At 34.5% G+C, this 15,381-nt stretch overlaps 1 protein-coding gene across 14 annotated transcripts in view; it reads left to right on the forward strand.

Annotated features, from left to right (window-relative positions):
• LOC115918038 (formin-like protein 7) overlaps nucleotides 1–15,381 on the forward strand; it is a 31,589-nt gene that overhangs the window by 9,651 nt on the left and 6,557 nt on the right. For 2 of the 14 annotated variants that reach the window (XM_030987874.1, XM_030987878.1), the window contains 6 exons: nucleotides 1,528–1,551; nucleotides 3,095–3,145; nucleotides 10,256–10,471; nucleotides 11,171–11,368; nucleotides 12,696–12,983; nucleotides 14,589–14,666. In XM_030987874.1, the coding sequence (XP_030843734.1) occupies nucleotides 1,528–1,551; nucleotides 3,095–3,145; nucleotides 10,256–10,471; nucleotides 11,171–11,368; nucleotides 12,696–12,983; nucleotides 14,589–14,666 (855 nt within the window). Of the gene's footprint in view, nucleotides 1–1,527; nucleotides 1,552–3,094; nucleotides 3,146–3,828; nucleotides 3,895–5,594; nucleotides 5,748–10,255; nucleotides 10,472–11,170; nucleotides 11,369–12,695; nucleotides 12,984–14,092; nucleotides 14,144–14,588; nucleotides 14,667–15,381 lie in introns of all 14 variants that reach the window. The other 12 variants (XM_030987876.1, XM_030987879.1, XM_030987877.1 and 9 more) reach the window with 10 other exon arrangements.

Raw genomic sequence — 15,381 nt, forward strand, 5'->3', positions numbered from 1 at the left:
TTCTAGTTACAAGTATCCATTTGCATTGCAATTGGCTCTCTTTTAACTAGTTTGGACGAATTGCCCTCATTTTCCTTTTTTTTTTTACAGATCCAAATCTTTGTCTTTTCTCTCTTTGCATTTTAAACTCTTGTCTTCAATTTGCAAGATGTTCCATCACCAACTTCTCTTGCATGCCTTAACGATAACTACATATATTGCATGTCAATTTCTCTATCCTTTTAATATATGTACACCCATATTTCTCAAAACAAATAAATAAAAAGGAAATAAAATGTTTTTTAAAAAAAAAACAGCATGAATGGCATCAGAACATAAGTTTCCAAACAATGTTCTTTCAAACAAACATGATAACAAGACAAAGCAGAAACAAAGCAAAATCAATCTTCTCTTATTGAAAGTTGAAAGATTTCTGTGGACGTCAAGTGTAAGTATGAAATTAATGTGGTCATAATACAAACTCTCCTATATGTCGGTTGTTTTATTAATGCACTTTTCTTCTATGTTTTTCACCTAATGGTTAGCCCCAGCACAATGTTACATTGTAGTCTGGAATTTGACCGATGTAATGTGAAAAATATCTTCACCACCTTGATCTCCATCAACATGTACAGTTGTACTTGCTGCTAGCTGAAGATGAAGTAATCCCCAAGTTAGTACGCCCAACAAAAAATCAGTCTGGGCATACAAATTTGTATGGCATACCATATAATCTTTGGCATGCAGCAGTTATTTGATAGAGATCTTGTAATGTTTCTTTAATGGCAGGATTTGCCTTTGGGACTACACTTAGTTGCAGTGTTGCGCACATTACATGTACACATACATGTTTCCTGATACTTACATTCTAGATCTATCTATTATTCCAGAGCAGTACAGTGTTACCTTCTGGTGATTTTTTGCATTATCCGTCGATCCAGAATGCTAGGAGCTACACATTACACATGAGCAGAAAGAACAAACATCACAGGCAATTTTGAGTCAATTTTAAATGCAGTATGTTGTGCTTTTCCTGAATTAGAGAAATTTGATTGTGACAAATCATTAAAGTCTCTACATTTGCAAAGCAATGTAAAAATATAAAATCACTTTCTTTGTGTACAAATTGGCAATTTTTTGGCTAAATTATGCAATTTTCTTTTGCATTGGTTCATCCTATAAATATTTATAAATGTTTACAAATGATGAAGGAGTGCAAAATAAGATTAATTTGAGGAGGAAAAGCTGATCAATTAGGAAATAAGGTAACTTTGAAGTGCTATGGGATAATACAAGTTTAATTATGTCTGATGATTTTCAATTGGAACAGCACATTGAAAATTGATGGACTTTCTGAATATCTAATAATATTTTTCTCATTTTTGCTATTACTTCAAAGGTATGGAAAAAAATGTTAAAAGCTTGTCCATTGTACACATTGTCTATCATTGGACAGTTTGTGATCTTCTTAAACTCTCAGTATGTCCTGTTGCCTTAATTAGTTGCATTTTCTTTATTTTACTTTAATTTCATTTATGCAAACTAAAGTTAAATTTGAGGAGAGGATAAAGGGTAAGTCCTTCTGAGTTTGAGTTTTATTTGCATTTTTGTGTGCACAACTTTTTTTCTTCTTTGTTTTTCCATAAAAGAGGGTGAGAGTTTTTCTTCAAGTTGTGTATATATTGAATTGAGATTGTTTGTAAAAGTTGTTCTTCCACATTATTGTTGAACTAACCCTATTTTCCATAAATGAATCATCCCTCGCCCAAGCTTGACAAAACAAGGCTTTGTGTTACAGATGTGTAATTTTAGATAATGACTATATTGAAAAGGATTTTAACTTTGTACACAAAATGTGTGAATTAACAAAAAGAAATGTTGCCTGAAATAAAAACATTAATTAACATATTTGTTTTAATTATAGATAAAAATTACCTGTAAACATGGGTCTTAATCAGAATTACATACTGTACCTTTATACATATATCCATGTACATTGAAACAGGACTTTTATTGTCCAATACAAGTTATGTTTTGTATGTGTAACCACCAGTCAAGCTACATGTAATAACAGCTTTTTAAATGATACCGGTAATTGTTCTCCTTAATTTTACGAAACATTTGAAGTCTAGACTTTGTTATGGTATACTGCATACCGGTAGGTGTGTGTTGTTTGTTTGTGGGGTTAATTTATCATTATTATTATTATATTACTTGTAAGTTGTTTGATTTTTTTGTTTTTTGTTGACATTAATGAGTTTTAAATACATTTGAATAATGTACAAATGTGCAGTTAAAAAAATTTGTTAGTAAGAGAAAATGTCCATGTAGATAATGAGACTTATTGGAAACATTTTGAGAAGTCTTTCTACTCTATTGATAAGCTGAGAACAACGAGCACACACCAATTTCATGTGAACAGCTGCAATAGCATCTATCAATTGGATTAATTTGTTGAAAAATCTGACTTCACAAAAGTAATGCATGTACATGGGGCAAGTCCAAGCTATTTAGTCCTGTTAGTAGCTTTTCTAGAGAATGAAGTGGACAAATTAAGCAAAATTATTATGTTGACTTACTTTTTGTTAATAGCTGCACCATGCGTGGTAACATTAAATACACTCTCCACTCAGGCTTTAAATAGGGACTTTTAGATTTGCATGTCGACATAGTGGACTGCTACGTGTTACGTCCTTTTAAGGCACTGTGACTCTTTTTTAGGCATTGCCATTGCCTTAAAAGGATGTCACACATAGCAGTTCACTAGATGTCAATGTGCAAATCTAAAAGTCCCTAATGTTTATCAGTAGGAAGAAATTCAATGAATAATGTGAACACTGAAACCAATAGCCTAGCTTTAGCTGGGATGATAGTGAAACACATTGAACACTTCATATGGTGCATATGAGCACTATAGAAATGTGCATTATTTAATTATTTTGATAAATGTATAGAACAGTAAATAGCAAAATATCTTGAGACGTGCCCGTATGTACATTAAGCTTGCTGTCCCACTTTAACATGATCATCCTGACACATCATAATCGTAGCACTATTTTTTAATGTTATTAACGACCTTTCACCTTCACACGCACGCATCATTTGATTGACACAGCTCCTAGCATCGATGAGTTTGATAGCAGCGACTATGGTTCTCTTTCCTCGGGTAAGACAATGTTGAAGGGTTTTTTGTGATTTATTACGTCCAATAAGTTGACTGCTTGTAGTGATATAGGAAAACTATTGCCTCAATGTGACATCAAGCCAGGCTACAATTCAACTTCGATCCCCCCCTAGAAAAAAACGGTCACTATTTAAGGGAAGGAAATAAAAGAAACAAATGTTGTGTAGCGTATTGTAATTCAGATATTAAACGTAATATAAAAATATATTTCTCCTAATCACTTGAATGTGATTTTACAGCATATCTGTTTCCATAGAGAGCATGCCTTTTTTCCTGGCAGACTCTTTCAGTTTATTGGTTCATGTAATAGAATCCAACTGTGCAACTAGTTGTTCATGAGAGAATGAGTTAATATCACTGCACAATGAACCGTATAAATCACACCGACAAGTTTTTAATAGTTTGTATGTCTCGGCATGAATTACACATTTGCACAATCAAAGTGTTCATATCACACACAAAAGTAAAAATATCTTGTTTATAATCGTTTAAAACACTGTTATGATGCATATTATGTTTTAGTCACAGTGTTTTAATCTAAGTGATTCACTCAAGCACACACAAATGCGTCAATTAGTTAAATTAGTTAATTAATATGCATATATTCTTGATGTGATGTTTGATTTTTGCCACCCACATCATGCACACAATTTCCTTATATAAAGGAACAAGCACTCAAGTGAGAACGGAGTCTCACTCGCATCATTCTGCAAAATCAGCAGTTTCGAGTGGTAAGATAAGATACACTCAATTTCACACCACTTTCGAAGCTTCCGCAAAGCACATACTTATAAACCACCAGCTTTAATAGCTTTAGCACATCACCACTCGACTACCATGTGCACGTACAATCAACAATGCTACTGCTTCTTATTTTTATAAGGCCTAAAAAAGAAAGACGTTGTATTGGCCTTTGCGACCGACCCCAAAATTGTATAATCTATGGTTGGCTTTAAAAAAAAAAAAAATTGTTTACCATTTTTTTAGAAATAAAATGTTAAAGCATTCAAAACTGAGAAATATCAGCCTGAAGAGGGAGAAAAAAAATAAAGAAAAAGATTTCTGACTGACCGACCTATGTTTTGGCGCCTAAAGGGCAATACATCATCTTTTTTTGTAGGCCTTATTATGATCTCCCATCTCAAAGTAATTTATTTTTTGTTATATTATTTATCATGATATTTTCATATCTATTATTATTTATACCCCCGTACTTGTGAGACTTGAATCCATTTGGTCTAGTAAATTTGATGACTTGTTTCTCATCCCAAACTTTTAGAAATGAGGAGGAGGGGGCTCCATTTTGTTTGATATGATTGATATTTCCGGTACATCTAAATACCATTGGGTCAATGTCAACAAAAATTGTTGATTCAATTTCAAGCATTAGCACTACATTAACGATTCAAACCCTATTTCTACTTTATTTGCACGGTGCACCATTATGTAATGCTATAGCCTCATACATGTAGCTGCCTTGTTTTTACTGTGCTTCGAAGATATACATATCTTGAAATATATATTTGCCATTCCTGCATAGACAACGTCAGTATATAATCATTGATTTAGTTTATTCTATAGTTCTGTTGTAAAATTATAAATTGCTCTTTCATATGTACCTTGAGCAATACAGTATAGCTCTTTTAATCAACAAATGGGGAAATATACCCCCCCCCCCAAAAAAAAAAAAGAAGAAAAGAAATTAGTACACTTGAGGTATCTTGTGTGTAAACCTGTACCGGTAGTCACAATGAATACAGAACAAAGAAAAAAATGTGAAGTTTTCAAGTTGCAAATCACGATTAATTTATACAATGGAACCTTGATATAGAGAACAGTGACAATTATAGTTAATCTTGACGGATTCCCATTTTGTTGTAATATATCTTTTATTATCAGGTTTTAGCCCTGATATAACAGGGTTTCAAAGAAGGTAAATTCCCTGATGCAATTAGTTGGTAATACCAAGGTTCCTTTGTGTAAATATCCATGTAAAACATTACACTAATTGGCACCCCCATTCACTAACTCACGCTGTGATGACACTTTTTACAAAAAAGATCAAAAAATATTTTGAAATCTGGCATTGAAATGGTAAATATTGGCCTATGTGCACCGTGCTAGCAGAATTGAGCAATTTTCTTCTTAAAGCCAAATGAATAATTGTATGTGAATTGTGAATGAAAAATTAAGTGAAAAATTTATTCAGCAACTTCTAATATGAAGAAATTAATTTGTAAGAGGAATTTGAGCATGCAGTTTATATCCAAAGCAACTATTATTAGTATACTGTGCAGGCATGGAACTTTTTTGTTTCGTGACCTGGTCCCTTTAAACATTTTAGCTCACTTGGCATTTATTTCCCCTGATATGTGATATATTAACATGTTAACAACATCTAATTCCACACTAATTGCCACCCATCTACCAGCACATGCACCTGTATGCATGATGTCACCGCCGTCCTCCAATAGCAATGGAGATGTACAGATCCTTGAGCACACAGTAGAGCTGACCACAGTGTCACCAGAGCCCACAGTCAACTGCTCATGTTCTGCAGAATCATGTACATGTAAAATACATGGTAAGACATGTCTGTGGTGAAGATTGCTACACTTGCTACAGTTGTGTGTTTCATCTAGCACTGGTGTGTGTAATATTTACCACAGTTGTGTGTAATATTTACCACAGTTGTGTGTAATATTTACCACAGTTGTGTGTAACATTCCCTATTTCTACACTTGCCACAGTTGTGGGTTTCATCTAGCACGGGTGTGTGTAATATTTACCACAGTTGTGTGTAACATTCCCTATCAGTGATTGTGAGTTCAATTCATGACATTTGTGTTTTCTGCACCTGTTGTAGTACTATGACCTGCACTCCATGTTAACCTACCCTGATGTACACTAACCACAGCTGTGTATTCCACACATTTCAAGAGTGTATGAACTGCAGTTTAGGAATCTGTGTTTGATGAGTTCTAAAATCCATTCTTTTATTTGCAACAACTAATACTACATCATTGAGGTGACATGACCACAGCTGTGAGCTGGGGTCACAATATATCATTTTTTTTGTCGGGATGCTGTGATAATCTTGAGCTGGTCACACTTCCATAATTACCACAGTATTGTGTGAACCCAACAGTATTGGTTCTGCGGATGATATTTTGTTGCCTGTAAATTTATTGATGACAGTACATCACAGACATTGGGTGATCTCCTCTTTTTTTGTGAAATGTGGTACAAAATGTATTTTTTCAACTCCCCCTCCCCTTAGCACAGTCTCAATACAACAGTTCCTTTTGTGGAGTTGATTTGTAAGAAATGGGTCTTTAGATGTCTATCTTGCACAATAATGTATCATAATGATTAATGTGGAATGACAAGTGACATATGTTTGGATTTTTGCAGTCAGGGTTGGTACATGGGTTTTAAGTGTAATTGTTTCTGGAACTTGTAAGATCATAGGATTTTCTTCAGTGTTGTTGCCATCACTCTACTTGAAAGAAATATCAAGAATCACAAAACTTTATTCACCTTACATTCATTTGTTTATATATCATAAAAATGTTGTTCAAAGAAGTCAATGTTTTAACCTGATTAAATTGTATTAAGGCATTCACTTTTAGTGAAGTATAGATACACTGCTACACATTGAGTCCTTAGGGTGTTGGTTTTTGTCTGGAGATGTTTTATAGAAATGTTTGCTTAGAAGCTTCAGGGGAGTGTTGGTGCCTATTCTTAGCACTCTTTTGCGAAGTCTTTTGATTTATAATCTCTTTTCTGGAAGACATCCTATTTTTCAATTACTTCCCTTCTGATTTTAGTTAAAGTCAAGGAAAAGCAAGGTTTCATTATTTTTCTTTTGAGTGTTCTGGTGAAGTGTAGTCTTGTCCACATACTTCTGTAGGATTTTGTTTTCAACAATCCTATATGTATCTAGTGTGAAATGTTTTGTGGTAAAGCAAGTGTGATTGGAACAAGGGCTTTTTTAAAGAGATTTTTGGTCAATGTTGTGAATTTGATATTTTACAGGTATTAAAGGACAGTAGAAGAAATAAAGTAAGTGATTATAAACCCTTCCATACCAAGGTAATTTTACCTAGTAATGTAACCATTTTTATATCGATAGACAGTCGACAAGCATGAAAGAATACAAATTAATTCCCTTAAATTCTGGGATATTAAGAGAAGTTAACCTCAGAAAAAATACTTTCATAACAGTTTTTAGTTGAAGTATGTGTAGACTTAACCTGTGTGCTACGTTCCTGTTGGCAGAAATGGTGCTTTGACATTTGCTCTAGTAACAGTTGCTCCAGTTTTTAATTTTTTTAATATTATAGATTGAGGGTTGCAATGGGATTTTAGGTTAGGTTGAAGTGTAGGGTTATGGTTAGGTATACTATAAGGCCCTGGGTTCAAGTTAGACACTAGGTTAGTGTATGAAATCAACAATTATCGGGCTTCACAAGCAAGTGCCATACAACAAGCAGCAACATCACGATGCTTCTAACCATGTAACAGTCGAAGTGAACCTAAGAAAATATCACTTTAATGGAAAATAGAGATTTATGTGTAGCATGGCCACAGATTACACACATAGTGTAAACTGCATGTAATCATTGTAAGGACAGATGATGCCTTCGAGAAAAGCTTAATATTTATATAAAATAGAGTCCTACAACAAAAAGTAACATTTCAAAAGCACTTGGTGCCCGGGATGCAGACTCTCTTTAGATGTACCTCATTCAGTTATCGAAAACTGAGATACTGAATCTTGTGAATCGTTGAACATAGGTACTATTAAAGCACAGACAGCTTAGCATTTGAGTGATTGTGCAAATAGTCCTTTGTGGGGCTTCTATTCATCCCCAGATACTCATCCGCTCTTTGTGGTTGCTCAAACACATTGGTGAATGTTTGTTGAGCAAACAGACTTGAAAAGCTTCTTGACAACTACCTGTTGGTAGTTACCTTTGGGGTGTTCCTTTGACGTATGGTGTTATTATAATGTACTACTAAATATGACTTTATAATTCTACGCAAGCTACTAGCTGCTGGTAATGTTTAATCTCCTTTTTCAAAAATAGCAAATCCAGAAAGGCTTGCCATGAAAAAAAACAACATTTTTTCTCTCTTGTATGGAATTTGATAGAATGTTCTCTTGATCTTTCCAAGTCATGAATTCACTATAATTCACTGTGGTTGGTATAGTATAGTTTAATTCCCTTGAGGTTCTTTTCTTGAAGGGTGGTATATCAAATAATGTTCTAACGTACATGATTAATGAAAATGTATGCTTTATTGGTAACTGTTAATAAAACATTCTAGTTTCCAACAGGGTTCCTTTGTTAGAAATGCGTCAAGGTTCCAAAGATACTTTAACAGATGAAAATGACTGATATATAATAATAATAATAATAATAGCTAGTTCTTATATAGCGCTTTTCAGGACTGAAGGCCCTCTCAAAGCACTTTACAGATATATATAGTGCTCATGCTTACGACTTCTGATGTTACATTACAGTATTACCTATGATCAATACAAACTTTACAGTCTTAACAAAAAACTTTATGTACTACAATAGTTAACTGGTAGCCATGCACTGCATATCAAACTAAGAGTTCATCCCTATATTCATTTGTAGTACATCTATGCAACTCATGCTGTTTGATTACATTAGTGTGTTTTATTGTAAATTCAAATGCAGTTTGATATCATATCATATTTACCTGTATAGCAAACAACATGTTTGATCGTTTATAAATGGTAATGCTTGTATGATGATACTTTTTAGTATCGGTATATCATGTTGCGAATTGTGATGCATATGTATTGTTGTTCATCGTCAAATATTTTTTACACCCTGCTTTGTTCAAAGATATTTTGCTTCCATATTGCATCCATTTTCCATCATCATAGCATGTACAAGCTTGTACTTTTCATAATTATTTGGATTTTGTAAAATTTATGAGTTTAAATATAACTTGTATATTTATCAATCTGTAACAAGCCACGATGGAAACTTGAAAAACAGTTCTGATTTACTTGTATAGAAAACTTACCATACTTTTGTGGTTAGATTTTGGTTGCTATATCTAAAAGTTATCCCACTTTCTAGATGTTGCTATTACATACTAACAAATCTGAAACTTTTGTGTGCATGAAATGTTATGAGTGGTTTAGATTCATGAAAATTCATGCCATGAAATAATTGGTTACTTTTTAACCTTATTGCTAAGAAACCATGCATGCTTGTATAAAGTAAATAACCAGGGGACCTACACTTTTAAGTCCTCTCTGAGGGAGGGAGGGACCTGGTAATGAGGATTAATGCCTTACCAAAAGGCACTAGCGCATTGAATTGGTTTCGAGCCTGGGACCTCCCGTTTACAAGACCACTGCTCTACCACTGAGCCATCGTGCGCCTCACTCAATTGAATCCCAATTGGCACAACACTAGCTTCCTGGCAGGGCAGGGGTAAACTACTTGCGACAGTATGTGGTATGATTTGGGATAGAAAGGAGGGAAGTGAATATGACGACTAATACAAAATGAGAGCATTCATACCGATTGTGTATAGAAGATTTATTTCTCATGCTTAGTCACCATTCAGCTGAGCCTCTATGCAATACCAGGGGGGTGTTTCACAAAGATCCAAAGTTGAACTTATCTCCAAGTTGGACTAAGCAATTATGAAAAGCCTTTAGCATCTTTGAAAATATTTTGTAAAAGTTATTTAAAAGGCATAAAATGTTGATTCAAACCATTCATGTTTTCTATTACCATGGGAGATTTCATATCTTGATGTGGAATTTATGAAAAGTCTAAAATACTTGAATTTCCTCTTTTTGATATATTTTATTTTAAGGCTACAAATGGCTCTCCATAATGTTTAAGTGCAACTTAGAATTAAGTTTGACTTAGTATCTTCGTGAAACACCGCCCTGGAATGTCTTCGTTTATTTTGTAGATTTTTTATTGACTGCATAGTACTTTCTGAAGTTATTACCAATCTTTTGGTTTTTCAGCTTCCAATGTCTTCAAAGATAGGAAATTCAAGTCTCATTTCTGATTGTTCCCCCAGTCAAAACTCCCTTGGATCTCCTACGGCTCTCCAGCCTGCCTCACACCCCTACCACAGTCGCCTGGGATGAAGTCTTCAGTATGGCCAGTGGAGATGGCCAATTTGAGGAAGATGATGAGGGTAATATCATTATTCCTGATGCCGTTGATGCTGCCAATCTTCTCCCGCTTCACTTCATGGTGGATTATATAGAAGTGCTCCAACCTGAAGTATATGGTAAGTCCTGCTTTAAAGCACCACTGCACTACTTATAGCTACTTGCGCCCTCTATGTAGCAAACAATTCCTAAGCGGTGATCATTGGTCCCCAATGATCCCCTTTTTCTTATGTTATTGAGAACTGATTTGATGAGATAACCACCTGTCAATGACCATGCAGGGAGGTCTAATCCCTCCTGGCCAAACAAGTGCAGAGGAGCTTTAATGCAAGAAGGATAGTAGGTCTTTCTTCCTTTGGCTGTAAAAGGAAATTAACAAAGGTGATTAAGATGTACATGTGAGAATGTAGACCGTGGTTTAAGTTACCAGTGTACAATTTGCAGCCATAGCAAGCAGGGTAATTATAAAACTGACAAAAACAGTAAAACAAAGCAGAATAAATAATCATATCTTTTTTTCTCTATTTTTCAAACAAAAGAAGACTTACTGAGCTAAAAATAGAAAACAAAAGTAACCAGATAGTGAAAATATAATAGTAATACTCCTGCTACTACTTCTAATGATAATGATAATGATAATGAGGAGAATGATGATAATGATAGGAATGATAACAATATTGTGAATATTAACAATATTAATAATTAAAAATACTACAAATAATAACAATACTGTTTTTTTTATAGTGCATACTACTGCAATAGCATCTCTATTAGATCACAAAGCTCAACTTGAATGTTTTTTTTCTTGCCACCTGTAGGTGAAGCTTTATCGACCAGTGCAGGTGAACTTGCCAATGTTGGGATTATCAGCAGTCTCAAGGTCAAAGTTGATCGTCCACTGAAGATTGAGAGACCCTGGATACCCAAGGTTCAAGGCCTTGATCGGATCAAGATTCAGAGCCCTCCTCCCGCTCCCATTCCTACCCCCAAAGTACCTACCCCACCCCCTCCTAAAGGTAAGTTAGGTCACCTTTAAAGGTACTATGTCCCATTTGCAGGCCAAAAATGAAAAGGGTAAATTCCAACAGCATTTGAAAGATAATACTAATTTAGAACTTCCCTTAAAAAAAGGGGGCTTAAAAATGTCTTTAAGTGGGAAAATAACGAATATTAGTTGTCAAATCAACTTAAGAGCTATAGAGCCAGTAAGTAATACCAGTAGTTGATTTTTCAGACTATTGTACCGAATGGTCCTACATTTTATGCTGCACAAAGATTCAATCAGTTTAATTTTGGCCATTACGAGAAGTGGGTCATCGATGTAGACAAATGCTCATGGACCCTGTACAGCTAATTTTATGTATGTTATTACCAAAGAAGAGAAAAGGCCAGTCAGTCACTCACTAGTGTCTGACAGTGAAGTCTAGCAAGTAAACAGGTTTCCTTGCATAACTTGAAAATCAGGACACTGCTAACGTTTAAATTTCACAGTTAGGACATACATGACATATTCATAATTCCTGCAAAGTTCTACAGAATTTGATGTTGGCTGCAAAAGGGACATAGTATCTTTAAAAGAAAATTCAACCCTAATAGCAAACTACTCCTAGCCCTGTTAAAGGTAAATCCAATGTAATATACAGCTGCGAAGCAAAAATATTAGAGAAGCAGACTGGTAAAAGTTTGAAGGACAAAAGGACAAGAAATTAGAAAGCTAAACATTTTAAAAACTTGTAATCACGATTTATATTATATGTATGAGAACTTCAAATAAATGTTATCAGTAACGTCACTGTGATGTAGCTCTGAAATGACTTGACTGTAAAGTTTTCAAAACGTATGACTCGGAAGGGTCTTTTTTTTAAGGACCTCTCTAATTTATTTTGAGTAGTGGCCTAAGGGAGAATATATTTGAGAGAAAAACAGAAATTAGGGATATTTTTGTTATCAACTAACGAAATTGCTTTAATCCACTGGCCAGTAAGATATTTGAGATTCGCCTAGATTCAGTGATTTCAAATTTTCAGAACTCTATTTATGGTTAGTCCTTTTGGTTTTGCTATAAATAAACATATAATAAAGGTACATGTAATGAAAGAAATGTGATTGTGTCTTTTACTTGAGAATCAAGAGAAGCAGATTTATTTATTACCGGTAAGTTTGTTCTCCATTGGTACATGTAAGAGGCAAATCTAATTTGCATGTACATACATTAGGGGATTGCATGTAAAAGATATTTCATAAAATTGTACAACTCTTCTTTTCTTTCAAACATTTTTTTTTTTGGTGGCATTTTATTGTTTCATACCTTCAATGAATTTTGTTTTATCCTTGTTTTTACAGAACCAACACCACCACCACCAACACCGACTCCTCCACCAAAGTCACCTACCCCACCCCCAAAGGAGCCTACACCTCCCCCTCCCAAGCCTAAACCCAAGCGTAAGGCAATCGTCAAGAAGACCAAAGCAGTCCCACCACCCCCTCCACCAAAGACCCCCACCCCTCAACCTCCCACCCCCAAGCCACCAACCCCCAAAATACCAACTCCTCAGCCACCCACCCCTACCCCAACACCCCCTAAAGACCCCACCCCTCCCCCTCCTTCACCGCCACCGAAAGTCACACTTGGTAAGTTCATGTGTACATGTTTTGTTCTTTTTAAAATTCAAATCTATATTGAAAATTGTCATGATGGCTTTTCATATTACCAATACTTTTGTTTATCTGATATTTTTTTCAGTTCATTTATTTTTAGCAAGCTCCAAATTATTGTTGAAATGAAAAATAAAGTTCAATTAAATTACACTTTCCATTAATTGCTCAAAACTAAAAGTCTACATGATTGAAAAAAATATATATACACAGGGTTATATTGCCCCTAGAAGTAAAGTAATACCCCCTCCTTTCCTGCAGTGAGTATCATATTTGACATGTTGAAGATGGATAAATATTTCTAATGTTTCTTGATGCTTCAATTTATTTGGTTGCCCTAAGGGTAATTGAAAAGCTGGCATATCATGGCTATTTGAAATTCATTTCTTTGCATGCCAATGTACCATCCAAGCCTCATAAATGTGATTGACATGTACTCATGTACAACAATTTGCTTCAACTTAATCATGCAAAACAACAAAAATATATCATTGATTACCCACCATTATTAGAACATTGATGTTAACCTTTAATGATTTTTTTTAATTATGCATATGCAATGTCCATGCAGTAGCTTTTGACTTTCCATTACCAAAAGGTAAAAAACAAAACTGTTTAAAAAATCTAATTCTTTTGGGCCTGTGTGAATAATGGAATAAAAGAGATGTACACAAGTTTTTTAATTCAGGGGATGGTGATGGTGAATTTAAAAGGAGGTGAAAGGGGGAATCCCATGTTTAAGGGTTTATTTGAAACTTTGTAAGCACACATTGAAAACAGGTACTACAACATGCACGGTACACTACAGCACTAATTTCACAACAATCTGCAAAAGAAATTTGTATATGATTACATGTATTGCTAAGAAAGCATCAATATCTGCTGCCAGACCTGAGCAACTGTTTAGACATTTCATCTTTATTTTCTGTCCCACCACAAAATCTACTTGCCCTTTCCATCTAAGCATAGTCTATTCTAGAGTTGGGGAACATCTTTAACTTTAATTATACCTGACACTTTTAATCATGAATGACTTCTTTCTTGCATGCTCTATCTATTTCCAATCTATCTCCATCATGTTTTAGATCTTTCTTCATTTCTAAGCATGCTCTCTCCACCTGTAGAAGGTGCACCATGTAAGAAAGAATCTTTAAAGAGAACTTTGGTGGCTGGCTATGAATTGTAAAATCTAAAATTAATTCTCAAGGAATCTCTTGTCTATATTGATACTATTATTTGTTGTTGGTCAGCTAGTGACCAACTTATCATATCCATCTGTTCCTTATTTCATACGAATTTCAGCATCTTCAATATTTAATCACATTTCTTGATCTACTAAAGATTATACAATTTATTACTACCTACATGTTTATCTTCCTTCTTTTTTTTCATTTGTCTTTTTTTAACTGGAGGGAAACTATATGGTTTCAAGTTATCTTGTGTCAAATAATTTCATTTTCATTGTCACCATCTTGTAATAACTTGAGGATGGGATATCACTTTTCTTTCATTTTTCCATGCCATATGTCATTTTTCTTTTCTCTCATCATCCACGCCTTTCACTTCTTTCATCGGTATCAGAGCTTCCTTCATTACCGCCAGTGATCTACCGAGATCCAACGCCTCTTCCTCCGCCACTCCCGACTCTAGTCCCAAAATGTAAATAAATATGTGAATGACAGACCGTGATATTAACTGCACACTTTTTACCAAATTATTTGCTTGCTGTTGCTTTTTATATGCACTTGAAAGCCTGCTGTGGATAGTTGAAATATATATTATGTCTTTGGAGCCAGAAGGGTATTAAATCTGAATAGAAACAATATGAGTTAACGCCCTTTGGCTCTAAAACAGAAGATACATTTATGCAAGATTGTGTAGCACAAGTTACCACAGCATTAAAAGGTGTTTCTCTCGCAATTCTACGTAGCCCACTTACTGTAAACTTTTTGGTGCAAGGTACAGTACATATGCACAACTCGAGAGCGATCCAAATTCATGCACATCTTCTGGTAGATATATACATGAATATCTACCAATGCTTTGCCAAAGATGTGTTTCCTTTTTGCTGTTATTGATGCTACTTATTGAAAACTGTTATTGAAAGCAGATAATTAGCATATTACAGTAAATATATGAACTTTTTGACGGACTTTTTCTAATGCACCATTGAACAAATTATGTACATGTAGTTTGTGATTGATTGCTAAACTATATATTTGTTTGTTTGCTTGCATAATTGATTGTTGGTCTATTTTACTAATAGGCTAATTGGAAAGTGAGTGAAATCATGTCATTTGACCTGTAAAATGATTAATATGTTTGCTTGATTAACCAAATATCTCTAAAGGGCAGTACTTTTTAAAAAATTAAA

This window comes from Strongylocentrotus purpuratus, unplaced genomic scaffold (genome assembly GCF_000002235.5).
Source record: "Strongylocentrotus purpuratus isolate Spur 01 unplaced genomic scaffold, Spur_5.0 spur5_scaffold_17, whole genome shotgun sequence".
In the NCBI taxonomy this organism is placed as follows: domain Eukaryota; kingdom Metazoa; phylum Echinodermata; class Echinoidea; order Camarodonta; family Strongylocentrotidae; genus Strongylocentrotus; species Strongylocentrotus purpuratus.